At 52.3% G+C, this 27,596-nt stretch overlaps 10 protein-coding genes across 10 annotated transcripts; 5 read left to right on the forward strand and 5 right to left on the reverse strand.

The window, feature by feature from the left end:
• The first annotated feature begins 43 nt into the window (after window positions 1-43).
• BKA67DRAFT_559352 (uncharacterized protein) lies at window positions 44-1,884 on the forward strand. Its single transcript, XM_046102389.1, has 2 exons — window positions 44-1,424; window positions 1,460-1,884. Exons 1-2 carry the CDS (start codon window positions 60-62, stop codon window positions 1,709-1,711), a joined length of 1,617 nt encoding a protein of 538 aa, XP_045959315.1. The 5' UTR covers window positions 44-59; the 3' UTR covers window positions 1,712-1,884.
• A 974-nt stretch (window positions 1,885-2,858) lies between these two features.
• BKA67DRAFT_657013 (uncharacterized protein) lies at window positions 2,859-3,133 on the reverse strand (the record flags this gene model as incomplete). Its single annotated transcript, XM_046107043.1, has 3 exons — window positions 2,859-2,899; window positions 2,964-2,988; window positions 3,047-3,133. The coding sequence occupies 3 exons, from the start codon at window positions 3,131-3,133 to the stop codon at window positions 2,859-2,861; spliced, it is 153 nt and encodes a 50-aa protein (XP_045959316.1).
• Window positions 3,134-3,772: 639 nt separating this feature from the next.
• On the forward strand, window positions 3,773-5,525 carry BKA67DRAFT_515908 (kinase-like domain-containing protein; the record flags this gene model as incomplete). The annotated part of the gene is made up of 3 exons (XM_046097765.1): window positions 3,773-4,497; window positions 4,550-5,055; window positions 5,107-5,525. The coding sequence occupies 3 exons, from the start codon at window positions 3,773-3,775 to the stop codon at window positions 5,523-5,525; spliced, it is 1,650 nt and encodes a 549-aa protein (XP_045959317.1).
• Window positions 5,526-6,165: 640 nt separating this feature from the next.
• BKA67DRAFT_224914 (uncharacterized protein) lies at window positions 6,166-7,487 on the reverse strand. Its single transcript, XM_046095587.1, has 5 exons — window positions 6,887-7,487; window positions 6,809-6,823; window positions 6,455-6,730; window positions 6,243-6,396; window positions 6,166-6,177 (listed from the first exon to the last, which is right to left on the reverse strand). The coding sequence occupies exons 1-4, from the start codon at window positions 7,178-7,180 to the stop codon at window positions 6,265-6,267; spliced, it is 717 nt and encodes a 238-aa protein (XP_045959318.1). The 5' UTR covers window positions 7,181-7,487; the 3' UTR covers window positions 6,166-6,177; window positions 6,243-6,264.
• Window positions 7,488-8,939: 1,452 nt separating this feature from the next.
• BKA67DRAFT_224753 (uncharacterized protein) lies at window positions 8,940-10,449 on the forward strand. Its single transcript, XM_046095586.1, has 3 exons — window positions 8,940-9,403; window positions 9,543-10,122; window positions 10,188-10,449. The coding sequence occupies exons 1-3, from the start codon at window positions 9,072-9,074 to the stop codon at window positions 10,230-10,232; spliced, it is 957 nt and encodes a 318-aa protein (XP_045959319.1). The 5' UTR covers window positions 8,940-9,071; the 3' UTR covers window positions 10,233-10,449.
• A 216-nt stretch (window positions 10,450-10,665) lies between these two features.
• BKA67DRAFT_534000 (glycoprotein endopeptidase KAE1) lies at window positions 10,666-11,790 on the reverse strand (the record flags this gene model as incomplete). Its single annotated transcript, XM_046099789.1, has 1 exon — window positions 10,666-11,790. The coding sequence occupies one exon, from the start codon at window positions 11,788-11,790 to the stop codon at window positions 10,666-10,668; it is 1,125 nt and encodes a 374-aa protein (XP_045959320.1).
• Window positions 11,791-14,076: 2,286 nt separating this feature from the next.
• BKA67DRAFT_657018 (enhancer of polycomb-like-domain-containing protein) lies at window positions 14,077-16,050 on the reverse strand (the record flags this gene model as incomplete). Its single annotated transcript, XM_046107044.1, has 2 exons — window positions 14,077-15,813; window positions 15,895-16,050. 2 exons carry the CDS (start codon window positions 16,048-16,050, stop codon window positions 14,077-14,079), a joined length of 1,893 nt encoding a protein of 630 aa, XP_045959321.1.
• Window positions 16,051-17,133: 1,083 nt separating this feature from the next.
• On the forward strand, window positions 17,134-17,770 carry BKA67DRAFT_490932 (calcineurin subunit B; the record flags this gene model as incomplete). Its single annotated transcript, XM_046096974.1, has 2 exons — window positions 17,134-17,196; window positions 17,360-17,770. Coding segments are annotated over 2 exons (474 nt in total), but the record flags the coding sequence as incomplete, so codon positions are not given.
• Window positions 17,771-19,506: 1,736 nt separating this feature from the next.
• On the reverse strand, window positions 19,507-21,425 carry BKA67DRAFT_224544 (uncharacterized protein). The gene is made up of 6 exons (XM_046095585.1): window positions 21,223-21,425; window positions 20,956-21,142; window positions 20,656-20,704; window positions 20,549-20,591; window positions 20,195-20,443; window positions 19,507-20,131 (listed from the first exon to the last, which is right to left on the reverse strand). The coding sequence occupies exons 1-6, from the start codon at window positions 21,250-21,252 to the stop codon at window positions 19,613-19,615; spliced, it is 1,077 nt and encodes a 358-aa protein (XP_045959323.1). The 5' UTR covers window positions 21,253-21,425; the 3' UTR covers window positions 19,507-19,612.
• Window positions 21,426-21,589: 164 nt separating this feature from the next.
• Window positions 21,590-23,270, forward strand: BKA67DRAFT_559384 (ribosomal protein S5 domain 2-type protein). Its single transcript, XM_046102390.1, has 2 exons — window positions 21,590-22,634; window positions 22,790-23,270. The coding sequence occupies exons 1-2, from the start codon at window positions 21,731-21,733 to the stop codon at window positions 22,879-22,881; spliced, it is 996 nt and encodes a 331-aa protein (XP_045959324.1). The 5' UTR covers window positions 21,590-21,730; the 3' UTR covers window positions 22,882-23,270.
• Window positions 23,271-27,596: the final 4,326 nt, after the last annotated feature.

A 27,596-nucleotide genomic window follows, 5' to 3' on the forward strand; every position in this document is an offset into this window, starting at 1 on the left:
GCTCTAGGCAAAACAGTGCTGCTTGGCTCTTGAAGCTTTCCAACTTTTGAATCTTTGCCATGTGCGACAATACTTTTGCCCAATCCAGCACAACCACAATGTCTAAGCGGCCAGCATCTGAAGCTCTAGAAGAGCCCCTAGGAGTCGGCTCGCCAGCTTCCAAGAAGTCGAGAATCGACGATGGACCCACAGAATTTCTCAATGGCGGACTGAACGGCGACGGCGCTTCGCCGTCGCAACGCGACGAGGCTGAAGACGACGACGATTTCGAAGACGAAGTCGAACAGAAGGCGCCTATACGGCAAGCGGCACCCACTACCGGCTACGACGACCTGTACCTCGACACGATAGACCGGAACGTGCTCGATTTCGATTTCGAGAAGTTGTGTTCCATCAGCTTGTCCAACATCAACGTCTACGCCTGCCTGGTCTGCGGAAAGTACTTCCAAGGCCGAGGTACCAAGTCGCACGCCTATTTCCACGCACTGGACGAGGGGCACCATGTCTTCATCAACATGGAAACACAAAAGGTGTACGTGCTGCCGGAGGGCTACGAGGTCAAGAGCAAGTCGCTCGAGGACATCAAGTACGTCTCGGATCCGCGGTACACGAAACAGGAGGTCATGGAGCTGGACCGCAAGCCCGTGAGCGCGTGGGCACTTGGTGGGAAGCAATACGCGCCGGGCTACGTGGGCATGAACAACATCAAGGAGAACGACTACCTGAACGTGGTGGTGCAGGCGCTGTCGCACGTGGCGCCGCTGAGGAACTTCTTCCTGCTGGAAGACATGTCGTCGAGGACGGAGCTGGTGAAGCGATGCAGTATTCTGTTCAGAAAGATATGGAACCCGCGGGCGTTCAAGAACCACGTGTCGCCGCACGAGCTGTTGCAGGAGATCTCGCTACGATCCAACAAGCGATTCACGCTGTCGGTGCAGTCGGATCCCGTTGAGTTCTTGTCGTGGTTCTTGAACAATCTGCATCTAGGTCTAGGAGGAAGCAAGACGAAGCCCGGAAGCAGCATGATACAAAGAATATTCCAAGGAAAGCTCAAAGTCGAGTCACAAAACATCACGGCAAGAGCAGATGTTGGTGATCGGCTACGATTTGAAGAGGCGGGAGAAGTCAAGGTGGACATCAACCGGTTCATGCTGCTGACGCTGGACTTACCGGCGGCGCCGCTTTTCCAGGACGAGCTGGAGCAGAACATGATTCCACAGGTCCCTCTGACGACCATCTTGTCCAAGTACGACGGCATGAAGGCACAGGAGCATCTCGCCCAGAGGAAGCGTTACAGATTGATGCACCCGCTACCGCCGTATCTCGTCTTCCACATTAAGCGTTTCTCCTCGAACAAGTTCGTGTCGGAACGCAACCCCACTATTGTAACCTTCGATGCACAAAATCTGGATGTGTCGCCGTACGTCGAGCCGAATCCGGCGGAGCACCCCCGGGAGAGCCCATCTGGTACGACTTGGTAGCCAACGTGGTGCACGAGGCGGTGCGAGCGAAGGAGGACGTAGCGGATATAGCCGAGGAGAGGAAAGCGTGGAAGGTGCAATTGAGAGACAAGGGGAGAGACGAGTGGGTGACCTGTCAGGACCTGTTTGTGGAAAACACACAGAAGGAGCTGCTGTATCTGAGCGAATCGTATCTCCAGATATGGGAGAGACGGCGTGAACCCAAAGGAAAAGGAAAGGGCAAGGCATAGAGTGCTGATGCCCAAATGTCGCTTGCCCAGATGAACGCCATACTGACTGATCTGAAGCTCTTCTAGTCGTTGCTGTAGCATGTGTGTCAATCATAGCGGAGCAGTCCACAACAAGCTTTCGAGATCTCTATAGAAGAATAAACTATTATATGTACAATATAGCCATACCCAGGTCTCGCTCTTATAATTGCCCATAACAATGTTATCAGTACTGGTGTCACGAGATTGCGATTTTGCATAGGTATTGTGACTTGAACCTCGACTTTGGGGCCGAAGGGAAACACCTATATAATTGCAGTACCATGACGCTCACACCCTTACTTCAAGTAAGCCAACTTGGCACCCGTACTGGCATAACCATAGCGAAGTTCAATAACGTTGACGTCATTACTGGGAATATCGCTGCTTCCCAGACGGAGCTAGAAAAGCAGAGCATCGGCTGTCTACTATCAAACGAGGTAGAGTGTAGCTTGAGCTTTACGTGAACCCATACAGAGAGGCTCCGTAAAATGTTTAAACATATGAGGGGCTATGAGCTGCCAATGGCGGCTGTCATACAAGTCTTCCGGCCGGGCGGAAAGTTGTCATTCGCGTCTTTGCTTGGGAGGATAGTCCTTACAGGTGGAGTACTACACGAACATTCACTTCATTGCTTATGGTATGATGCCATCCGCGGAGCTGGACCTGTACTCTTCAAGAAGATCTCGGTCCCGACCAGCTACGGCACCTCAGGACTTCTCAAGTCGATGGTTTCGGCGGACTCGGCCATGGGATCCCGTGTTAACAGAGAGCTTGGGTATGGTCCTTCCGAACGCTCCGCAAGAAGCTGATTTGGCCGAGTGTCGTTGGAGACATGATTCCGCAGCTGTCGACATGTGGAATTGGTGTAGGGGTGGAAGTTTCGCATTGTCCAACAAACTCGGAAGATCTTAACGTGATATCTTTTGCGGGGCTTATATACAAGGACAGCGTAGGCTTATGATCACAAGACCTATTCGGACTTATATGGATTCTCCCATGCTTGCGCCTCGTGATTGCGGCCAGAACCGTCGGAGATGGTCTATAGCTCGATCTTCACCCCACCATCAATCATGTCCCTGGGCGCGTCACCGCCTCCGCATCGCTTCCATTTCGTCGATCGAACCGTCTAGTGGTCCCAAGGGTGCTTCCAGCCCATGAGAACGGGACCTGTAAGGTAGGTGAGAAATTGTGGTCTTTTTTTCGTGTGGGCATTACTTTTAGGGTCAATTACCATCCTTCTTCGCGCGGTACATCAACTACACTGCATGTCAGCATCTACACCCATTCTCTCGACGAACTCTCGATTATGCTCACGAAGAACCACATGCTTGCGCCCAGAGCGGTGGCGGTGAATCTGTAGATGGGAGCGACGTGAGGTCGAATGCCGGGACCGCCTGCCATTGTGTCGGATTGCTGTTCGACGTCAGCCTGTGTGTCGGTCAAAGAGAATGAGCGAGGGTGGGAAGCGTACTGTCGAGACTCTCGCAGGAGGCTGATGTGTTATAGGAGTGAATTGATTTGCCAATCGAAGCTCTGCTATTAGCAAGTGAGGTCGTCTTTGAGACTGGGACCTCAACTCAATTCCAACTCGACTCTGGAAGGCGGGCTAACGTACTTTAGCGTCTTGAGCCTAGCGGCTACTATATAAGGCTTAGCGTCTTCGGTCTAGCGTTCAATTTATCAATGGCGCGAGACTGTTGCTGCGTCAAGATATCGCACGGACCATTCCCGACCCTTGGAGGTTCGCTCTTTCCGTTCGGAGTGCTGCAGCAATTTGATTTTGGCGTTGTCATCGCGACCTCTCAAACCCTCACCCATTCTCTGAAAAGGCGCTTTATATTTCTCACTTGCGATTCTAATGTTGGCGCTTCGTTCTGGAAGTGCTGACACCGACGCAAGTTCTCCCATGACTTGAAGACTTCTCGCATTTGTATTTCCACTTCCGACTATAGTCCATCACTATCGCGTCACATCACATCACGTCAAGACGGAACGAGACGAGACGAGACAACTCGCGCTCTGCGCTCTGCCCTTGCAAACATGGCCGCCCACGGCACTGGCAATGGTGCCCTTTCGCCTCGATCCTTTGCCCGCCAGCACCAACGACCGAAGGACAACTTTGCCGGTTGTGCAAAAATCACCGACTTTGAGCTTCTCCATAAGCTTGGTGAAGGTACCTTCGGCGAGGTACACAAAGCTCGCGCAAAGAGCAATGGTACTCTGGTCGCCTTGAAGAAGATCATCATGCATAATGAGAAAGATGGCTTCCCAATCACCGCACTGCGAGAGATTAAGCTTCTCAAGCTGCTATCCCATAAGAACGTCCTCCGCCTCGAAGACATGGCCGTCGAGCACCACAACAGGGCCACCGACAAGCGCAAACGACCAATCATGTACATGGTCATGCGCTACATGGACCACGACTTGTCTGGTCTGCTCGAGAACCCGAATGTCACCTTTACCGTCCCCCAGATCAAGTGCTACCTGAAGCAGCTGCTTCAAGGTCTGCAATACCTCCACGAGAACCACATCCTCCACAGAGATATGAAGGCCGCCAACTTGCTCATCAGCAACAAGGGTATTCTGCAAATCGCCGATTTCGGCCTCGCGAGACACTACGATGGCCAAGTGCCCGTACCGGGAGGAGGTGGAGGTGAAGGCAAGAGGGAGTACACAGCACTGGTCGTGACGAGATGGTATCGGCCTCCGGAGCTGCTCATGAACCTCAGGAAATACACCACAGCTATTGACATGTGGGGTGTTGGGTACGTTCTTCTACCCTATCCTCATTGATCATGACTACTAACCGTTGACCAGTTGCGTGTTTGGAGAGATGCTTGTCGGTAAGCCCATCCTGTCCGGCGAAAGCGACAGCCACCAACTGGATATCATCTTCGATCTGTGTGGGACGCCGACGGACCAGAATATGCCGGGCTGGAGACAATTGCCAGGCGCCGAAGTAATAAGCCCACGACCTCGGACCGGCAATCTGTCGAGTCGTTTCAGAGAACATGGTGGAACTGCTATTTCTCTATTGAAAGAACTTCTGAAGCTTGACTGGAGGGGTCGCGTCAATGCAGTAGACGCTCTGGAGCATCCTTACTTCACTTCTGCCCCGCTACCTGCGCGACCCGAGGATATCCCATCCTATGAAGACAGCCACGAACTGGACCGTAGGAAGTTCCAGGCTCAAAAAGCTGCTCTACCGCCGGCTCCTAGAGGTGGCACAGTCGGTGTAGGACCATACGAAGGTCCTCAAGGGTACGCAAACGGTGACGGATATGGAAATCCCCGCATGAATGGAAGACATCCGAATCAGCACGGTCACAGAAACGGTGGTCATAATGACAGAAGGGCAGCCTGGAACAACAGAGATCGCGATCACCCACCTCCGGACACCAGATTACCACCTAGGCCAGACACCAGGTTGCCGCCTCGGCCGCCACCGCCTGTAAATGGGTATGACGACTTTCCTGATCATCGCGACAGGGATCGAGCACCCAGGACTCGCGGTCCAGTCGGCGGCGGCGGCGGCGGCGGCGCTGGTGCTGGTGGCGGTAGCGGTGGTGTCATTGTTGACACATATATTCCTACTTACGACCCAAGCTTTAGTCGGGATAGGCCACCGAGAGACGAGCGCCCACCTAGAGATGATCGCCCACCTAGAGACGACCGTCGAAGGCGCGACGATCGCATGAGGGATTATGATGAGCGAGTCCGCTCAAGCAGAACTCGCAGCAGAAGTCGTTCTCCGCCCATTCGTGAAAGAGAGAGGGACTCATACCGTCGATAGGACCACGGACGAGCTACAAACTCAAGTCACACTAATGCTATCAGGGGTCATTGGGGCAATCGGGGCTCTCGGCTGCGCGAAGATGGAAGACCACAAGCTGAGGCATCCCATGGGTCACGCCACAGCGACAACCCAATAGTTGATGAAAATGATACCCCGGATCCTTGGACAACCCGATTCCCACCACCTTGGAGGACTGGAGGCAATGTGCGGTGGTCTTGGTCGCCTGACCACTCGTTACAATAGCAGAGTATGCATGGCAGGCTTGGCAGTTGGAATTGGAACAACTTGCGCGGGCGTTGATGGTTTGTTTGAACTACATGGATGATCACGCGTCTATCTGGGGGGTCTTGAGGTCAAGCTTTTCTTTCCTCGTTTTCGATTGATGTGTAGAGTTAGGGCGAGGCTGAGTAAGGAGTTCTAGGTCATATGGCGTTCTTGCAAGAGCAAAACTTCTGGGTTTCAACCATGAGAAGTAACATGCACAATACCTCTTTGCACCGAGATGGACTCGGCAGAAAGATACGCACAAGCATAGGTGTTTACGGCTCTTTTCGCTGCATAGCAGTAGGCGTCGCTGGAGTTACACCCAGTCTAGGTGGCTGAATTGATATCTGCTGCTTACTCTCCAGGAACCCCCCTTGATGATCTACTACGTGACATGTCAGCATGAAATACTGCTATCCAGTGTCTTAACGGTATCATGATGCCACATGCTTTGCTCACCTGTGCCTTACGATCAGCCGGACTCACTACTTTCCTCGTGAATCGTTTGAGCGAGAAGCCCCCTAAATCTCCGGCTCGGCTTAATAGGACTGAGTCGCGTACTCTTGGCCTGCCGGTACGCCTGCTCGAACTCTCTGTTTGTCAACTAGATACAAGTCGTCAGTGGTCGCTTTTGAATTATATTGTGACCCACGACAACGTACGACGGGCTTGTTACTTCGGCGCTGCGGCTGTCCCAGTCTAGGAGGAAAGTCATCAGAATCGCTAGAAGATGACGAGGTTCGGTCCTGTTCGTCTCCATCACCCCATGGCGACTGCTCTTGCAACTCGTATCTGCTGTTAGACGACTGCGGCCCACCCTGCGTCTGCCGACGGGCGGGGTGTGATGATGGCGAGATTCCGAGCAGGGAGAAGACTATGCTGCTTGTTCCGTAAAGCATGCAGGCGGAGAAGATACCTATCAAAGCCGCCACGGAGAACTGCGGTAGCAAGCATTAGTTCTCGTGAGCACCACAGAAAATCTCAATGAGCAAAATGCCTCTTATCGTGGCACATACATAAATATACAGATACTATACAAGCATATTAGCCACCTTGACGCATAGATATGGCGCCTGAATCTGTGACTCTCTCACCTTGAACTTAACAATGACGCCTACGACCCAGCTTCCCATGCCCGATACCATCCTTCCTAGAGCCCACACCGGCGAGAGAATGAAGGCTACGGCCCTCCATATGTAGTATAGTGGATATGTCAGGGGGGTCGCGACGATAGACACAGTCTTGTACAAGTAAGCCGGCGCCTTTGCGACGACTTGAAGTGCGAGCCAAACGACAGCCCAGTACAAAGCCGTTAGCGAATACCCGATTGAGGTCAATACGAGCCCCAAGGTCGAGGACAACGGCGTCTGCCAGTCAACGCTAGACATGGCCAAACACAGCAACAGGTACTACTAGTCGTTCTGCAAACGTGGCATTGTGGAGGGTGCTTGGAATTAAATGGCCGCGAGGTAGAAATTAAGTTGAAATTTAGTCAGAGTGCATGCATGCAACCCCAGAATGCGGAAACCAAATTCAGGGGAGGTTTTCCCTATCAGCGCTGCGAGGCTGTACGATGTATGCTATATCCAGGGACAGGTTGGTTACAGCATAACAATGTTTTTAGGCTGGAGCTTGGCGCATTGTTCGGGAACAACTGACGTTATTGTTGACAGGTTTACCGAACAAGGGACAGGAAGGGGGGGTCGATTGGCTGTCGGGCCCATTGCCCCAGCTCTCCCAGCTTCTGCCCAGCTTCTGCCCAGCTTTCTACGGATCCGTGCTCCGTACGCAGCACATTTTAGTGGGTTGGGTGATTCCGGCGGGGCTTTTGTGATGAATTGGAGGGGCTTCCCCGCCAAATTGGCCGGATCTGACTGGGCAAGCTGTGGGAGGTGGGAAGCTCAACTCAACTCAACTTGAACCAGCTCGATTTCGATTGAATTCAGTCCAGTCCAGTCCCTTTCAGCCCAGTCCAGCCCAGTTCAGCTTATCGATCGCTCTTTCTGTTCTTATTCTCTCTTGGCCGATCAGTTGCCGGTTCAGAAACTTCTAAAAAGACAAGCCAGAACGGTGACCTCTTGTCTGACTGGGCGCTCTCTGCTGTGTGTCCTGTCCTATAAAAGGTTTCGGCCTGGGGGGTTTTTTGAATTTGAATTTGATGCTTCCCGTCAATCAGAGTCGCACGATCCCTCACCGCAGATTGTCCCTGCATCGAGTCCCAGGGTCTCATGACCTCGACCATAGGGCCACATGAGCTCCGAGTCAACCTTTGACTTCCTAAACCATCCAACCACCGGCCCCCTCCAAACTCTTGCAGTCACCCGAGACAAGCACAAGCACAGGCACAACCAGAAGCACAAGTAGTTTCGACGCAACACGACGCAACGCAACGGTGATTCAGGCCGTTTCCCGTTACGAAGGCAATTCCATACCGTCAGGGTAGCCGTAGAATAGCCTTGGTCCCTCCCCCCCCACTCGCCAGTCTTGTCGCAAAGGTAGATCCTGCGTTGATCGCTACGGTACGGTACGTTGCGGTAGCTTAAAGCACGGTTTCGCGTGCCATTGCTTGGCTTCCTTGATCCTTGATACCCCCAGCTTGCCGTATGTGCGGGATCCGTAGCTCAGCTGCTGTTTCCGAACTGCCACCATCCTCGTCACTCAACCTAGTGCTACGATAGGCACCACCAGCTCGACCAACCCCCCACGTCGCACCTTGACGGCCTTAGTCGCTTCATCTCCTCCCAGAGGTTTATGTAAGGCGCACGCCCTCAGAGCTTCTTCCCCCTCGACAGGATCAAAATGGGCAACAGTCCCTCTACCTCGAAGCCGGCCACCCCCACTCAGCGTCATCACGTCGAGCATGCCGAGCGGGTGGACCGTCCCTCCGGTCACGACTCTCCCCGGGCAAATAAGAAGCAGGAGCCAAAGCATCTGATATCTCCCGCCCAGAATCAACATCAACACAGGTCAGCCGCCTCATCCGCAGAAGCAAGCGTGGTCTCTGCTCAGGGCTCTACCATAGGACCCAGGGCTACTGGGAACTCGAAACCCTTGTCGATACTCGGCGGGCAGTCCGCACAGAACTCGCCCAGCTCGCGCTCTTCAGTCTCAAAACCTTTCCAGCATTTAGAATATCAGCATGAGCCGAGCAAGCCAGTAGACGTACCTGCGCCTCAGACGTCCCAGCACAGTACCAACTCGTCCGTCCGGTCACCTTCACATTTCATCGATCCCGACCCTAGCCTGATCAACAATCCTGCTTCGGCGAGCGTCACAGACATGTCGTACCAAATGCCAAGGCCGCCTAGGCTGCCTCTGCCCATAGAAGAGGAGGTCCATACTCCTGGGTCGCCTGTCATCGCGCCAGCAATGGGTTTTCCCATCGAAGTTCTGGAAAGCGGCCTGGATAGAGACGGAGAATCGACCAGCGCAGATCTGACGAGGAAGTCTTCGGGCCTCAGTAATGCCACTGATGACGAGGATGCCGAGGAATTGAGAGTCGACAAGTCGAGAACGGTCAAGACGAAGGTTGAATGGTTACAAGGCGGACAAAAGGTCTATGTCACAGGAACCCCGTTCCAGTGGAGTCGCAAGCAGAGATTACATCCCGCGTAAGTCGTCATCCTAGAATCGAGCACATCACGGCAGTTACGACGGATAGAACATCAGCATGAGAAACGTGTTGCGCACATGTTCGGGCTGTGCTACTTTGCGTCATGAGTTTACTGACTGATCATCCTCGATATGCAGCAAGGGGCGAGATGGAGTCCTTGAAGCGATTATACCAGTATTCCCAGGAACACACCACATCAAGTTCCTGGTGGATGGGCGTATGGAAACCTCAATGCATCTGCCCACGACAGTGGATTTCGGCAATAATCTGGTAAATTACATCGAAGTGAGCGGAGATGCTCAAGCTCGCACCATCATGCTGGGTGCAACGCCCCCAAAGTCAGCCACAGAAGCCGAAAACCTGCCTTCGAGGCAACCATCCAAGACAGATATTGACACCGGAGTGAAGCTACCAGCAAAGAAGGCGATCGATCCACTAGATGCTTTCAGCGGCGTTATACCACAATATCTGGCCGACTTTGATCAGCCTGAAGATTCCAGAGCATATCAACTGTCAGTAGGAGCTCTCGACAAGCTACCGAACCCTCCTGCACTACCAGGCTTCTTGGCCAAGCCAATCATGAACGCGAACGCGCTCATCAAAGACGACAATAGTGTCCTGAACATGCCGAATCACACGGTTTTAAACCATCTTGCTACTAGCAGTATAAAAAACAACGTGCTGGCAGTATCAGCAACCACTAGATATAGAAATAAGGTAGGTCATCAGGGTTTTAGTATACAAATCGTGCCTCTGAATTGGAATGCTGACGCTAAGAACAGTACGTAACGACCATCGTATATAAGCCAACATCCGAAGAAAGTTAGATGTTTGTGGATCTAGTCGGTTGACAAACCGACTATCGATGGCTCTGAGCTAGGGCTCTGGCGAAACATGTTTGTTGAAGTTCTTGACGTATTGCATGGGCTCCAGTATTGCATTGGCATATTCTCAAGTAGAAGAGAGATTGAGACAATACTTCCCTGAAATGTCAGTGGACACAAATAGTCCCAGAGACCACGAAACATTGAAGGTATTATAATACAAGTTCTTGGATACTGGTACCCGATCCGGGACAAGCGAAACGACTGCCAACCGAACAGGTCAATCTGGAGAAGTCGGAAGCTTTCATACCCAATTCGAAATACTGTGTTCCCAGCAGTTCATGTGAAACGCGGGGGGCGATACTTTGCAACCTGGATACGTTTCAACCCACAAGATATACAAGGCTCTGCTATTGTTCATTAATTCATTCGATATTCACTCGTCTCTCCATGCAATGTGTACCTCGTCTGTCCTAAATCGTTGAGCACATGCACTGTCCTCCAGCTTGGTCTCATAGCCCGTCTCCCAGGCAAGCAGGCCCGCCAGCGCGATCATGTTGCCGTTGTCGATACAAAACCTCTCGTCCGTTGAGTAGACGCTCCCTCCCCGATCCGCGGCCATCTGGCCCATCATCTCCTGTAACCTCTCGTTACAGCCCACGCCGCCGACGACGAGCACCTGCCGCGAGCCGACGTGCGCCATGGCCCTCTCCGTGATCTCGACCAGCATGGCAAACACCGTCTCCTGCAGCGTGAAGCACAGATCCCCCGGCGTGATCCTCGTCTCCCCGTCCTTCAGCCGCCCCCCGGCCTCCAGGATCTTGTCCTGCGCGAACATCTGCGCCGCCATGATGTCAGCCGCCGTCAGGATCCCGCTGAAGCTGCAGTCCATGCCCTTGACCGCGTACGGCAGGTCGAGCAGCACGGGCGTCCGGCCCCCCCGGCTCGCAACCTTGGCCAGCTGCTCGACGTTGTAGCCGGGGAAGGGGTCGTTGGGGATGGCGAGGGTGCGGGCAAAGCGGTCGATGCAGTTGCCGACGGCGATGTCCAGGGTCTCGCCGAAGATGCGGTACCGCTGCGACGCGTAGGCGATGACCTGCGTGTTGCCCCCGCTCACGTACAGCACCACCGGGTCCGACGCCCCCGTGATCACCCGCCCCATCTCGATGTGCCCCACGCAGTGGTTCACCCCGACCAGCGGCACCCCCCAGAGCTGCGACAGCGTCCGCGCCCCCACCGCCACCGAGGTCAGAGGCGCACCCATCCCGGGCCCCTGCGTGAAGCAGATGCAGGACAGCTGGCCGGGCGCGACGCCCGCGTCCCGCAGCGCCGCCAGCGTCACCGAGACGAAGTGCCGCCGGTGGTGCAGCGCCGTGTCCTTGGGCAGGAACCCCGTCCCCGGCGGCGAGACGAAGGTGTGTCGGACGTTGGAGAGGATCGTGGTGGTGTTGGCGACGGGGTCGTGGGACAGCACGCCGATGCCGAGCTTGTTGGCGCTGCCTTCGAGGCCGAGGGCGTAGAGGGGGCCGGTGGCCGTGGTTCTGCGCGGCTTGGGGGACATTGTGATGTGATGGTGGTATGGGTGCCGATGCTATGTCGACTGAAAAGCAGGGCCGTGGCGTGGGATATACAGCCTCCCGTTTGCGTGGTTGCGCGACGCAGAAAGGTTGCTGCGCGCCGCCGTCTGCAGACTTGCTGGAACTGTTTGCGCCGAGGGAGAGTTCGATGCTCGGCTTGCCCCCACTCTCTCTAGTGGCGGTTCAGCTTCTGAGGGCTGTGAGATCGATCTACAGTATCTATGTAGTCTCGAGGGAATATGTTCTCTCAGGCTCTTCAGGGCTTAGTAGGGATTTGATCAAAGGGCCTAGATGTTTAGACGTCGAGCATGTATACTAACTACTACAGTACTACCATATTGATCTTCGTCAAAATCTCGCCTTGACTTTTCTTGAAGTCATGGCGGGGTTGCAAGCCGTTCGAGATGGCTTATCGCAAATGCGGATACGGGATAAGTTCAGTTACAGTACATGTATACGAGCTTATCAAGTCGCGGCGACCGCACAGCCAGGACGGGCAAGCCTGGGGCAGATACTTTGGGCAGCGGTATCTTATCAGTCCGTTGGGCTTTTCTGGTCCTGAGACTGAAAAGCGCAGACCCTGAAAACGGACCCAGTCTTCCGCTAGACTAGCTAAATATCACGTAGGACCCGCGTACTGCTGCGTTGCTTAGCGTTGCGTTTCGATGTATTGTGGGCCCACCACCACAAAGAAAGGTGAGTTTCTGTTTCTTCCAATACTTACACAAGCGATACAATGCGGGTACGGTAGAGAATATCCCGTCTCTCCGCCGAGGATTCTCTTCGGCCTCTTTCCCACCAACCTCTCTTTTTCACTCTGCCTTGCGCATCTTTTGCTATTCAGAAACATGTTTTGCTTATTTCTTTGGAGACCCTGAGCGTCGCCAACAGATACGCAAAGTTCCTGTCCGTCAGACTTTGTCCCACATCCAATGTCGTTATCCCGGAGAGGAGTAGGCATTCCCTAAATCTCAGCCTCCATCTCCGCCTCTTACAACTCATACCACGCCTGCTTGTCACTGTGCTCCTCCATCTATCTTTCGTCCTCGCACAATTCTGAAGACATGAACACGGTCACAAGATTCGTTTCGCCCGTGGCCTCGCACTGCGCGTATTGCTTCGTCGTGCTGGCAAAGACGGGCCACTTCGAAAGCCGGTCCGACTGAGCCTTCTCCGCTCTGCTTCGTCTGCTGCCACAACTTCAGCGGTCAGATTTAGACCTTCTGATACTACAACCGACTAGATGTGTCCCTCGCCTGGCAAGATACGGGGAATCGCGCGGCACATGACAATCCCAGAAAAGTGGCATGGCGGTTTGAGCGTAAGCGCCGCAGGAGCGGAGTAATACGACTCGAATTCTGTTAAATTTTATTATTTTCTTCCCCTTCTTCTCTCTCACAACCATTGAGAAGCGATATGAAAACTCCGCAGCACCATCGCAACTCACAAGACCATCCTCAGAAACCGGAAGTCAAGAATTCTGCGGCTTTCAGTGACGATGGGTCCTCTCGATGTCGCCGACGCCCCCTTGACAATAGCACGATGCTTTCGGAGCATTTGCGGTGTCGACATGACAGACCCGCACCCGTCGATTGCACCTCGGCCGGCACAGCTATATCTTACTTTTTCGTGTGAGGGTATTTCTGCTGTCTACAATTCCGGACGATCACAATGCGTCTCCGCCGTGTTAAAGTCAGCCTCAACAGCGCATTACACCGTCACCTTCTGGGGACATTGAGATGCGGCGTCTTTCGGTCGAACCGACCTTTGATATATGCGCCGATCCGTCAGATGTGATGTACGAAAGCACGGCATGATGCGGAATGAAGGCCAAACAAGTTTTAATTTCTTCGTTCCTCTGCTGCCCACAAGCATCAGAACGCGACGCTCCCGAAATCCGACCAACTCCTGGCTATGCATTCATCGTCTCAGCAAATGATATATATCGTACAAAATATCAGCCCCATCAGGGCTGTCAACCGCCTCGCCCTCTTATCTTGGAGAAGACACTCCTCTATGCGACATTGCAGCGATGCAACAGAGGTCTTTCTATCTATGTACAGACCACCCCGTCCGGCGGCGACGTGGGAGCTCTACCAGGCGAGCAATATTATAATAATGTATATGGGGGGGGAAAAGAGGTGGAGAGGAAGAAGAGCTTGGGCATCGAAGCAAGCGTTCAAGGATCATCGCAGGCGATGCATTTGATTTCTAGCCTCCATCGCCAGAATGTCGAGGTCATGCTTATCCCACCCGTTCCGGAAATCGCCCTACGATGCCGAGATCTGTGGTTTTTGCAACGGAGCCTGAGCTGGAGCCTGGGCAGGAGCTGGAGTAAGAGCTTGAGCAGCCGCTTGGCCAGGAGTTTGAACAGGCGCTTGACCAGGGGCTTGAACAGGAGCTTGACTGGGCGCGTGCACTTGAGGCTGCGATGGTGTTTGTGACGGGCTTGCTGCTGCAGTCTGTGATGCCGGGCTGGGTCCTTGACGACCTGATGGCCCCCCCTGAGCACCATTGGCACCTTCAGGCAATTGCCTATAATATCCGCGAGGTGCCGAAGGCATGGGTGGCGGGATCAGTGCGCGGAATTTGAGTGCGCGCTGGTCATAGGGATCGATGTGGTAGACCTGCTCCTCATCACTATCGCTGTCCTGGTCATATTTCATGCGGTCAAACTGTCGAGCTTCATCGATGTCCATATCACTTGGGGGGCTGGCCAATCGACTGACGGGGTCCCGGCGGTCAATTCTGCGACGATCGACCCACAAACGGCCACCTCTGCCATGACGACGGCGGAAACTGAATGTGGGGTTTTCATCAAGCAATGGCGATTTTTGCCCAGTGTTGTACTGGAAAAGAGCAGCAGATATCGGAGCGGCATCAGCATTTGCGGGTTCCTCGTCCAGATCCATTTGGTCCGATGCACTAGATGGTGGAGTTGGGAGAAACACAGGTTTAGCAAGCCGAAAGCTCGTATTCTGTTCCTGTTTGACAGGCCGAAGAGACCCGTCGGTAACGTCGATGTGGTTCGAGTTCCAGAGCTTATATATGGTCGCCTTATGTTGGACATCAGAACGCAACTCTTCCCATTTCTCCTCAATCTTATCGCAGAGAAGCGGAAGTTCCTGCTCGGCAGGTTTGCCGTCCATACGGACAGCCAGACGCACCTGTGTGTTCGATCCTGGGGTAGCACGAACGGGCGGTTGCACTTCTTGGATCTTGCGCTTGGGTGGCTTGGTGTGGATGAGCAAGTCCTCGTCCTCGGCTTTAATGCCAAGACGAGTCTTCTTCTCCTTGAGGATGGCGCGGTGGTCAAACAATCTCTTCTCAACGGCAAGAAGTTCTTGTTTCAGCACCTCGCGCTGGTGTGACATGACCACCAAAAGACGACCATCTTCAAGCTCCTTTCGCAGCTTCTTGAGTTTGTCGGCCACTTGGACGTCCTTTTGTCTAGTCTTCCTCGTCTGTCGCACTTCACGTCTTCGGAAACACACGTAGGCGTCCAGGTCATCCTTCTCTGTATGTGTTTCGAACTTGACAGAAGGATGTAACCTGCCCTTCTCCTGACGTTGCGACTTCCAGTGTTCATACACCATCTTTGCATGGTTCTGCAGCCTCTGGATGGAAGAATGGACCATCTGTTGACTCATTATCTCATAAGGGATGACAGTATTGTCGAGGGCAGCGTAAGGGGCTTGTTCGGCTGCCGTGTCCTCGAAGAGCTCCATGATCTTTTCGAAGTCATCTTCAGACAGCTGGTCCTTGGCCGGCCTCTTTGCATTGTAAGTCTTCAAGTAATCATCGTCCTCAGTTGTCATGTCATAGAGACATCCTAGGGTCTCTTCGACAGTCTCGGAGAACTTGATATAGTTACGAGGCTCATGATATACTCTGGGGTAAATCTCGTCGTAGTCGACCTCCTCACTCTTTTGCGGTGGTGGCACTGGAATCTCATTGTCTTCCTTGGTGCCACCTGCACCTTTCACGGCAAGTTGTAAATGATATTCCTGGTCAAGTTAGTGATATGTCCGATATGTCCGAAAAGCGCCAAGCCTTTCGTGCTTAGTAAGGGGGAGTGGGACACGAACATTTGATTCTCCGGAGTCAACCCCAGCAGTTGAAGAGATGTCCGTCGTGAGAGACTCATATTCGCTCGGGTCGATTTGGCCCTCTATGAGAACCTGGAGGGCTGTCTTGGGGTTTAACTTCTTGATGCGAACTTTTCTCGATGATATCAAAGACATGATGAATGCGAAAGTGGGAGGTGGGTACGGCTTCCTGGGCACTTAGGCCTGGGACGCCGAAGAGATGAATTTTGGCCCAGAAAAATCAGTAGATCAATCGTCTAGACCATGGGAATGATGAAAAATGAGTTTGTTTGATGAAATAGTCGCGTTTTGGTCGTTGTTTGTTGATATCAAATTGTCGTTTGGGCTTTGTCGTTGGCCGATGCAGAGTTTTCGTTGAGTGATGGGAGTGATTTAGCGGGTTCCCGCACTGCTTGCTTTGCCTGTGTTGCTCTAACCGCCCGCTACAGGCCAGAAACCGGAAACAGCCACAGCTAAAACCATGCCCCTTTAATGGAATAACTCCGCATAACTATCTCAACCCACTGTTCATACCAACGGACTACTGTGTGGAACAGCCACTGAAATAGGGATCACATAGGGGGAGCATTAGCAGTAGCATCAGCATCAGCATTAGATAGTCACATCTTCAGGCGTGATAACGTGGAATAGCAAGTAGCATTGTTAGACAGTAATGTGTCGAAATGATTCAATTTAATTCATCCATCTTTAGGTTTGGCTTTCGTAAGTGTGCTTGCTAAGGCTTTGGGTTGGTTACTTTGACGTTGTTCTTAATGCTACAACAAGTCGGTCATACACAACGCCGGTCCTCCTCCTTTACACTTGTATGTACTGTACTGTAGCAGCTTTTAAGATAGTGGGGGTTTGTGTTCCCCAGATTGGGGAGGGGCTCTTTCCACTCACCTTTGTCTCTCAGCCTCGCCTCCCCAATTACTTAATACACCTGCCCTTGTTTTCTTTCTCAAGACGATAGTGGAACACACCACGACCAAACATTCTACGACACAAGCCACTAGTCTAGGAAAGCCGTAGTACACCTTCGACAAACGATATACATCGAGGTCCTCACGGCACAGCAAGAGCGACCACGGAGCGTACTCAGAAAGCGGTCGGGAAGCTCCCACAACGGAGCAGCATCAAAGATGGGTAACTCGACGAGTGTGCTGGACAACATTGTCCAAGGATCGAACTGTAGGACACACGATGCACCTAGGAACCTTGTGCGCATATGGCTGACATGATGCGACAGTCGATCGAGAGGAGGTGGATAGGCTCAGGAAGCGTTTCATGAAGTTGGACAAGGTACATACACAAACCTCTTACCATGTCTCCCTCTCTCCCCCCTCCCCCCTTTCTCTCTCTCTCTCTCTCCCAGGTCGAGACAAGAAACGATTATGCGCACGACGAGGCCCGGGATATACAACCCGAAAGGACAGGCGCTAACACCTCGGTTTCTTTCGCACAGGACAACTCCGGCACAATCGAGCGCGACGAGTTCCTGTCCCTCCCCCAGATCTCCTCGAACCCGCTCGCGACCCGCATGATCGCCATCTTCGACGAGGACGGCGGCGGCGACGTCGACTTCCAGGAGTTTGTCTCCGGTCTGTCGGCCTTCAGCTCCAAGGGCAACAAGGAGCAGAAGCTGCGCTTCGCCTTCAAGGTCTACGACATCGACAGGGACGGCTACATCAGCAACGGCGAGCTGTTCATCGTGCTCAAGATGATGGTCGGGTCCAACCTCAAGGACCAGCAGCTGCAGCAGATCGTCGACAAGACCATCATGGAGGCCGACCTGGACAAGGACGGCAAGATCAGCTTTGAGGAGTTCACCAAGATGGTCGAGAGTACGGATGTGAGCATGAGCATGACCTTAGGTGAGTGCCGGCTTCTTTCCTGCGGGTTATATGTCAAAGAAACGAGTGCAGGGGGGGCTCTCGGTAGGAGGGCATCGCAAACTCCTCGTGAGGCTACTTTTTATCCACGGAGAGATGCTAACTTGCGGCTACAGATCAGTTCTAGATACCTAGAAAGCGTGCGATTAGAACACGTGGTAATGAGATACGAAGGATTTACAATCTTGCACAGACCTTTCCCAGAACAAATGACGTGTGCGTATGTTACCAATCTCCAGCAACCAGTATTGTAGACTTGAATACTCCGCTGCCATCATTCACTAAACCACAACCCTGGTTCAAGTATAAAGCACTTAGCTGCTAGAAGAGTTGCCAAGAGCTGACAACACAACTTTATATGAAAGGTTGATAGCCGAGGTCAAAAACTGAAGCAGAACATACATGAGTTCGAGACTGGCTCGCGTAGATGGACAACGCAGATGGATTGTTCAGGGTCTGCTAATCTCAAGTCGGAAAGCGCCGCTCGCGGGTCTATGAGCAATGCCGAGTATTCACACTTTCTGCAGGCTGAGATGGTCGGGTCAGATATGTCTCGAACAGACATGGTGTTGATGACAGCTAGTTAGAAACACCGGGCACTTGGCCAACAATCGACTGCTAGGTATAGCATTGAGTGAATGCCCCATTTTCTTACCTTTTAAGCTCCGAATAGAGTCTTTGTTCCTGGCCTGCCACAACCTTTGTCTTTTGATCGCCACGACGAATACGGTCATGCTTATCGACAAAGTGATGGGGGGAATAGATATCCGCCTCCAGATCTTTGAACTCTATACTTCCCTATGCTGATGCATGCAGTATACTAACATGCCACCCACCGAAACTGGCAGCATAGCCTCCTTCGGTTCACGGGGGCGAGAAATCGTAGCATAATTTTTTATCAGCGCAGTCGAGGTGCTCCCCTATAGAGTTCTATCCTCACGCTACGCCTTGTCGTTCATCTGTCGATGGGATTCTGTCCGGGCCGCGAAGCGCAGCCGCTCAACAGCGCGATCGCTTTGTTTATAACTGAGCCCTTGGCCCCGGAGCTTCTGCCCCTGGCATCACATCTTCCATCGTCGTTTCCAAATATATACGGAGCCCTCGGGTGCCAAACTACATGGCGACACCCACCACCGGGCAGCAATGCTGCTGTGCAATTATATGGAGATGGGGACCCATTGTGCGTCCTCTCCAGCAGGACGGGGGACGTGATTCCTCTTTAGATCATATTATTGTCTGGTATCAAGCAAACGCTAAAAACTAACTTAATCGTCACAAATGGCCCGGGTTTAGACGATGTGAGATCTGCATGACATGTGACTCGGCTCGTATGAGGTATGAGCAAAGGCGATGCAAATAAAAGAAATAATACAACGACCATTGGTCCTGGCTCGAAACCATCACATGCGATCTTTTCAAACAGAACGTGCCCGCCGCATTGCCAAGCAGGCATTGCCGTTTCGACTTGGTTCGGATGAACTAGTTGAGATGACTCATCCTTTGCTCCATTGTCTCGTCCCAGGAATGGCGGTGTCGTCCTTCACAGCTTTTACCATACATCTTGACGAATGGGAGCATTTGTTTCTAGGACAAGTGAGAAGCCATTTCTCTTGAGAATTCTGTGGATCAGACCTCAGAAGAGACCATTGATGCTGGCTTAGCAAATAATCAATTTGACTTTTTACGTCGGTATATCTGCTCTATCAAGGGATGATTTGGAACTCCTTCAGGAGTCCTTATTTAGTTTTTATTCCACCAATGTACCGTGACTCATCAAGACATGATCATGAACAACCGATTTCATCGTCGTCATTACTTTCACTAGCTTATTTGAAGACCTTGCCCTGGGTGTGCTCGTAAGTCTTGCCGTCAACGACGACAGGCTTGTCCCACGAGAACATGGACTCAACGTAGGCCTTGTCCTCAGGGTTCTCGGGGTCGAGCTTCTTGAACTCGTAGCTCTCCCAGTCGGGGGCGACGTCGAAGGCGTGCTCGTAGTTGTCACCACGGATGAGGAAGGCACCCTCGATGACGGAGTCGTTGTCCTGTCCGTAGACGGAGGCGGCACCGAAGATGTACTTGCGGGAACCCTCGAGACGGGTGAAGAAACCGCCAATCAAGTTGGAGGACATGAAGACCTTGGTGAGCTCATCGTTGTACTTGTACTTGACGCTCCACAGGGTGTACTCGCCGGTGGGGATGACCTTCTCCCACAGGTACTTCATGGCGACGGGCTCGTCGTTGTTGGAGTAGAATCGCTTCCACTCATCGATGGGGTATGTGGCACGGGGAAGGAGCTCAATGGGGTGCTTGGCCTTGGGCTCCTGGGGGATGTCATCCTCCTCCTCCTCGACGGGCTTAGCCTTGGGCTTGGGGGCGGCCTTGGGCTTCTCGGCCTTGGGGGCAGCCTCCTTCTTGGGAGCCTTGTTCTCGAGGGCGGGCTTGTCCAAGAGCTCGAAGGGGTGGGCAACGTCAGAGTAGATCTTCTGGTTGTAGACGGTCTCGTACCAACGGGAAACGTTGGGGTTCTGGGCACGCCACTCCTTGCCGAAGAAGAACTGGAAGCCGCGGGAGATGATGCCGACAGCGAACAGGTCAGCGAGGGTGATACGCTCGCCGACGAGGAAGGTGTTGTTCAGGAGGTGGTTCTCAACAACCTCGATGGCCTTGGCGGCACCCTTCTGGGCATCATCAATGGCCTTCTTGTTGTACTGGTCCCATCCCAGAAGAGGGCGGTACCAGGCACCGAGGTTGGGGAGGACCTCGGTGTTGAAGAAGGACATCCACTTCAGGATGGAAGCATAGCTGGAAAACGGTTAGTGAGTGCAATACAAGGGTGTGCTTGAATGTGGTAACTTGTCAGACTTACTCTTGCTTGGTCTTGCCGAGGAGGGTGGTCTTCTCGTTTTGGGAGGTGACTAATCTTGTTGTTAGCTATGCCGCTTCATCCACGCGTATTTGCTCCATGTTTGTTAGATGGGTGGGGTAGGTCGTGGGTCAAATGTAGGACTGGTATCTCCAAGAGAAAAAGAAAAATACGATTCAGATAGGGATGGCTATTAGAAGGGTTTTCGTGGTCTTCACTCCCCATGTCCCGCACTGGGAGCGGAAGCGGGTGGGCTGCGGCGGGGCAAGTATCCTAAACAAAGGCCAAAGGGGAGTTTCTTACGGTAGATGGCAACGGCGATGGACTCGGTCAGGACGTAACCATCTTGTCCGACGAAGACGGGGACCTTGGAGAGAGGGTTGTACTTGAGGAAGTCGGCCTCAGGCTTGGTGGTGTCGACGGTGACGGTCTCGATATCCAGACCGTTGGCCTTCGCGACGGCGAGGATGGCCGTGGTGCGGGGGTTGCGCTGGACGAGGGATGGCGAGTTAGAACATATGCAGCATGAAAACATAGGCAATCCAGTATGTATGAGCAGGTTGTGCTTACCTCCTTGGTGAAAACCTTTCCGAAAGACATCTTTGCGATTGATGTGTATGGACTGGATGGTGTGAAGGAAAAAGACAAGTGAACTAACCGTACCAACTTTTGGAGGGGAATAAAAATATTCGACTCGAAGGCGCGGGGCAATCACACACAAACGGCAGGGTCGTTGCTGCCCATTTGCACACTTGCACACTTGCCAACTCCCCACCAACACTTTGCAGGTGAATCACGCCAGCGAGAAAGTGGCCACTAACCTAGACTAGTCTAACGTTGGACTCAAAACCCAAGGTGTGGCTCAAGCGGCTGGCGTAGAAGAGCTCCAGCCACAACATCTGGGTCGTGGGTCGGATGTCGGAGCCAATTCTCCTTTAGTTTGTCAAATATCAAATACAAATCGACATTCCAAGTTATTCCTGCTCCGTATTCGCGATCCCACTGCACCTCGAGCGATAGCCCGCCCCCCCGGAGGACAACTCGAGCCAATTGATGCGGTGAGAGCTCGTTCATCGATATGTCGACTCTACGATACACAGCCCGCTGTCTTCGCGACTTACGGCCCGCAGCAAAAACACAATGGGGCTCGACACTCGTCCTGAGACCCAAGAAACAGAGCTCCCATATCTCGAGGACTATTTCCACCACGTCGCCGAAAGCAGCCGTCACGACTGACAACAACATCACCCGCGACCCCCCCGCTGGATTTACAGAGCTCGAGGTAGCCGCTCGACAGCAAGAAGGCACCTCTTTGGTCAGTGCGAATGCGACCGCCCACACCCCATTTGCTCGCGCCGTCCCCGTCTCGCCCTCGTACTTCTCTCGACAACCCATTTTCAACGACAGCTTCGTCGTCGTGCAGGACCTGGCACGGAAGTACGCGCGTCTGCCCATCCTGCCAAAGGACAAGGTGGCGCTGACGGCATGGAGGACAAAGGAGCAGTACAGACTGGTCACGGGTGAACATGTCAAGGGACGAGACTATGCCGCCTGTCTGAAGCTGGTGAAACGCCTGCATCAGATCCACCCGGACCTGGTCCCGGACGAAGTTACCAAGGGTGTGCAGTCGTTCAAGCGTGATGTCAACCATTACCTGAACAAGCCGAGCCCAATTCCCGTCGACAAGTTTGGGCGTTCATTAGGCGTGGGCAAGAGAAAGAGCTCGGTTGCCAGGGCTTTCGTGGTGGAAGGAACAGGAGAAGTCTTCGTCAACGGAAAGCCATTGAGCGAAGCTTTTGGACGGCTCCACGATCGCGAATCTGCCGTGTGGGCTCTCAAGTCTACGGAACGCCTGGACAAGTACAATGTCTGGGCATTAGTGCAAGGCGGTGGCACTACAGGACAAGCCGAGGCCATGACTCTGGCCGTTGCAAAGGCGCTATGCGCTCATGAGCCCGCGTTGAAGAATCCCTTGAGACGAGGTGAGTTGAACCCAGTGATTTCCTTGCAGATTGTATGCCCGAATAGCAGGATGGGGAATAGCGAACTCCCCATCCTGCACTTCCAGAGCTTCAGCCATGTTCTGGCGCCCGCCAGGTTTGTTTCTTGAAAAGTTCTACTGCTAATCCTGCATTAGCCGGCTGTATCACCCGTGATCCAAGAGTGGTGGAAAGAAAGAAGCCAGGTCATGTCAAGGCCAGAAAGATGCCCACATGGGTCAAGAGATAGTCGGAGCAACCTCGGTCTCACGGCGTACCGACCACGTGTTCATTGTGTTTGTTCACCCAACGACGCCACACTTGGTGTACCAGCATTGGCGGAGATTGCTTTTCTTTGCGCGGTCTTGCTCCAAACTTTCGAGAACAATCAATCGATCATCATCAGCCCTACCATCTTACGATCCGGGCTTTGGTCAATAGAGGAATGTAGATTTGCATCCGAAGCCAGGGTGTCTACGTGAGGGAGTTTCAGAGCTTCGCACAAGAGAACAGCCTCACCGGTTTGATCCGTGCTTGTTAGAGGAATCGGTTTTCCAGTTGTATATTCATGTAGCAATATGTAACGCCATGTATCGAATGAAGATTAGTGATCAAACCCTTATCGACCCCCCCCCCCCCTCCCTTTTGACCTGCTTGGTATACAGAGTTGGAGATTGGGGACCAAATGCTGTAGACTTTAAGTCATCATAAGGCCGCAGACCCCAGAAGATCAAAGGACCACGACGGTTAGCATAACAACTAGCAGAGAAGACCAGAAACAGGTGCGGGATCACTTGCGGTCTCCGTCTAGCTGCCGGCATTCCCGGTGAGGACATCCAAACCGTGGCAAGGTGTATAGCGCGCTACCTGAGGCAATTCTAGTTAGCAAACAATTAGTAGCAACGGCTTTATAGCGTGTGGAATGGCAGACTGCTGAGATATCAACCAGTCCAGCTGACCAGTAACCTGGGACGGTTGCGTAAAGGTCGGTGAGATGACTAACTAGGATGTATCAGGTAGTCGATTGAATACGAGTATGGAAGGGGTGGTCCCTGGGGAGACTATGCGGGTACCTCATGTTCAGCATTGGGCGCGTGCTTTCTTGCGAGTCTAAGAATAAGCTGGCAGTGCCCATTTGATGTCAGTCTACGCAACCTACTCAGAAGGGAGACCATTCGGCTTCTCCGTGTCTTCAGACTGCACTGGATAGCATGAACAATGCAATGCTCCATACTGCTGATACTATCGAGTGACGTTTCTTAAAGCAACGGAATATCATACTGGCAATGTGACGTGCCTTTCCGTCTTCTGTGAACAAGCATGCAATCGATGCAGCCAAGCAGACGGGATCGGAATGGCAGGCGATAACGTGGTGAATGTGACAGCGGTCTTCCCTGGAATTCTTAAATCTTCCTTTGAGACCATGTAGAAGATCTCGCCCTTCGGATCTAGCATCCCTCACGTCGTCTGAAGCACCCCGTATGTTACAGGGTCATGGATCTATCATCTCCCGGTTCTAAGATTGTACAAGCAGCGCCAAGCACGTTTGATAGCTTCGAGTCGGGAATTTGGCCTGTACCAAAGACACTGCAAACATTCCGACTTTCTGAGAATGATAACGAACATGACGGGGGAGGCCAAAGTTGCGTGAGATTGGAGTAAGAGCCGGCGTAAACGCTATAAAAACGTGTCCGGTTTGGACTGATGTTCGATACCTGATCAAGTATAGAGGTGGAACTCAAGAAATAAGGCTGGTGCAGATTGTTTCGTTTTGGATCGCTGTAACTGGCAAGGGGTGCGAAGATTACAACAAATGCACAGACGAAAGCGCGTCTTTGTAATGAATCTAATCCACCAATTCATGCAATTCTCACCTTTCGGGTTGGCGTGGAACTTTTCTAGAAGGACTAGAAGGATCATTGGTGGTTTCACAACGTTCGCGTCGCGCTAGGGAGGGGTTGGCTGCATCAGCTTCACAACCGCAAGCAATCCTTGATTTGACACAGCTGGACTGACATTCCAGAATAGCGTGGAACGATGCGTCTTGTCTCCCCGGTTGAGGTTTGCGTTGAAGCACAGGCTTCAGCGGCGACCGTGGATAATCTTGACGACCACGGCGACAAGCGCCACACATGTTCGACTAGCGACACGCCTCTGAGTAGATATTGTTGTTCAAAAGGCTCAGTTTACATAACAAATAAATACCTGCTCTAGGTTTAATAAGAGTCAAAGTAGCAAATTGATGACCAGCATACATTAAATTATAGTTGTGTCAGACGGAGAACACAGCCAATATAACAGCGGTGTAATGTACTTCGTGGTGTCTGAGCGGAGCACATTTGCATCGGTTTCTGCGGGCTCTTTGCTTTTCTTGACAGGTACCTAAGTGCCCGTGTTCGTATCTCGAGATTTTGTGTTCGGGATACGCACGTAATATTCTCATCCATCTCATCACGCTCTCATTTCTTGAGAGGGCTTTTTTTTTGTTGGCCATATAGTCATGGAAGGCAAATCTCACAAATCGTCCAGTAATCATGCTGGAGCCAGCTTGTGGGTCCTGCAGCCTCGTTGATCTTAGCTAGTGAAGCAACTGGCTGCCACTGCTTGTTTAGATGAGGCTGGCTAAGTATGCATGTGAGAAGTCATCCGCGGCTTAGAAACCTAATCAGGTGGATGCTGAAAGCCATGACCGCAGTATCCTTCCTCGAAAGTAAAAAGAAACGAAAGAAAGAAAAAATTAAGAACAGCTGTGTACATAGTGCGCATGAGCCAGTGCCCGATCAAGTGCAGTTGGGGACGGCCATTTTCAAGATAGCTTTAGGTTGTCGTATACTTCACCTGAGAAAGGGAGAGAAGGAGAAGGAGAGAGAGACATCGAAGCATCCGCCATAACTTTATCAACGGACGTTACAAGCGCAGTGCTTATTTCTCAAGCGGTGTCGCCGACGTGACAGAGACCGACGCACCAATCTGCGGCAGGAAAAGTTATTGTACTTTTGACAGATTTGCGTTGCTCGAATATGTCGGTAGATGATACGTAGCTTGCCTACCTAACTTAGCACAAGTTGGGCGCTTTGTTCCGTGGGCGCATCTTGTAGGGTGCGGCGGCAGCGTCAGCTCGCGGCTTGGCTTGTCGTTCATATGAGACACCTGGTTCGGTAGCCAAGTGATTATGTCTTCAAGCAGAAGACGGCGACACGGGATTCTCTCAGTATGCTGTCGTACGAGAAATTGTCAGGTGCCCAGGACAGTTGTGCAAAAGCTACTGCATCTAGTAAGCCTGTAACGATGACTTATTTAACATAATGAGGCCATTGGAATCGGCGTTGTGTGAAGCAGCGGCAGGTCGACTTTCTTCAGGTGGAAACTAGCTTGGTGAAAATGTAGATCGACAGCTTCTGGTACCTGGCTTGCCAGGTTTACTCCATCAACGCTTATACTCATCAAGTATAGTGCCAGTACGATGGGTTTGATCTGAGGTCCACTAGTCAAAAAAAATGATGAATTATCGTTGCAGCGTGCTGCATTGCTTGCATTCGCAATGCAGCAGGGGTGAGCAAAGTGGATAAGCTGGCTGCACAGCATCACAAAGACTTTGCCTATTTTTTTTGCGGGGAATGGCGACAAATGGGATGTAACCTCACCCAGGTACAGTGTAGAACAGTTCTCGTCTTCATACTATACCTTGTCGCAAGCTTGGCCATTCACCAGATGCTCGTGCCGTGTATGATAATGTGCGGGAGTGGCCTACCGAACCATGATCTGATAAAGATCGGTTAGGTGATGCGGCTCTTGCTTCGTCCGAGAGTTGGTGTGTGAGAGCCCCCCGAAAGGATCGGCGACATGTTCGCTGCAGATGTCCTTGATGGTGTCAATGTGGTTCGGATAAACTGCAAGATGAAGCAGAAAAAAGAAAGTATAAAAAAAAAAGTTGCAGTAACATCGTTCTTTTTCTGACGAGTTCCGAGTGCTGTCAATTTTAGTCCTAGACACTGCTTGGGTTTGTAGCTGGGGGGGATCTGGGTTGGTATGTTGTAGTGGTCAAAATCTGTGTTGGGCTGCCCCCGGTCAACTAATGAGTGGATGAGGGTGATCTAAACTTGAGGCTTGACCCATGCCGCCCCATGACATTTGACGACATGCCTCGTGATTGCCCCTGGCTTGCTTTCAACTACAGACATGGAACAAGGTTCTTGTGTTTTCTCACCCTCAGCAAACCAACGCACTGAGGTCATTCGAAACAGTTGCACCACCTGGCAAGCTCGGAAATGCGGTACTTGCATTTCTGCTGGAAATTGGCTCTCCATTCAAGTACACTCTCAAAAGCGTCGGAGTACAGAGCAAAATTTTCCCCGATGGCCAGATAAAGCTCCCACCTGGGAAGATAGGGCAGCCAGATAATGGTTGGGCATCATCTAATACATTACTATTGAGCAGTATCTGTCCACACGGCAAGGACAATCTGTCCTCAAGTCGATTTCGTCAACTGCGGTAGCTGTTATGAATGCCGCCTAACCGTCAATACCGAAGGGGAATTCGGGGCTAATTTGGGCCGGATTTGACTCGGTGAAGCTCCTGCGACGGAAGGGATTGGAAGGCTTTATTTTAGAGTCGTCTTTGGTCCCTTATTCGTCGACCAATAGTCGTGCCGTAACGCCAAATTCATGGCCGACCGATTTCTTAGCATTGCTTCGGCGCGAGATCCGATCACAACTTATGCCGAGTATCAGTTACTCCTCTTAGCATTGCTAGCGGTCATTGCATGAAGGACCCCTCTGTGTGGCCTACTAAAAGAAAGCACCATATGTTACTACTGAATGGCGGAAGGGCATGGTAGCAGGCTTATCGTTCGTGAATCATTCTCTGATTACGTAGTGTGTGCGTATGCACATACCGAACTCCCAAGTTCTGATGTCCTTCAAGCATGCTCAGGCTTGAGTTCGGCAATGCGCTAAGAGAAGCCGC

This window comes from Truncatella angustata (genome assembly GCF_020726525.1).
Source record: "Truncatella angustata strain MPI-SDFR-AT-0073 chromosome Unknown BKA67scaffold_3, whole genome shotgun sequence".
NCBI classification, from domain to species: domain Eukaryota; kingdom Fungi; phylum Ascomycota; class Sordariomycetes; order Amphisphaeriales; family Sporocadaceae; genus Truncatella; species Truncatella angustata.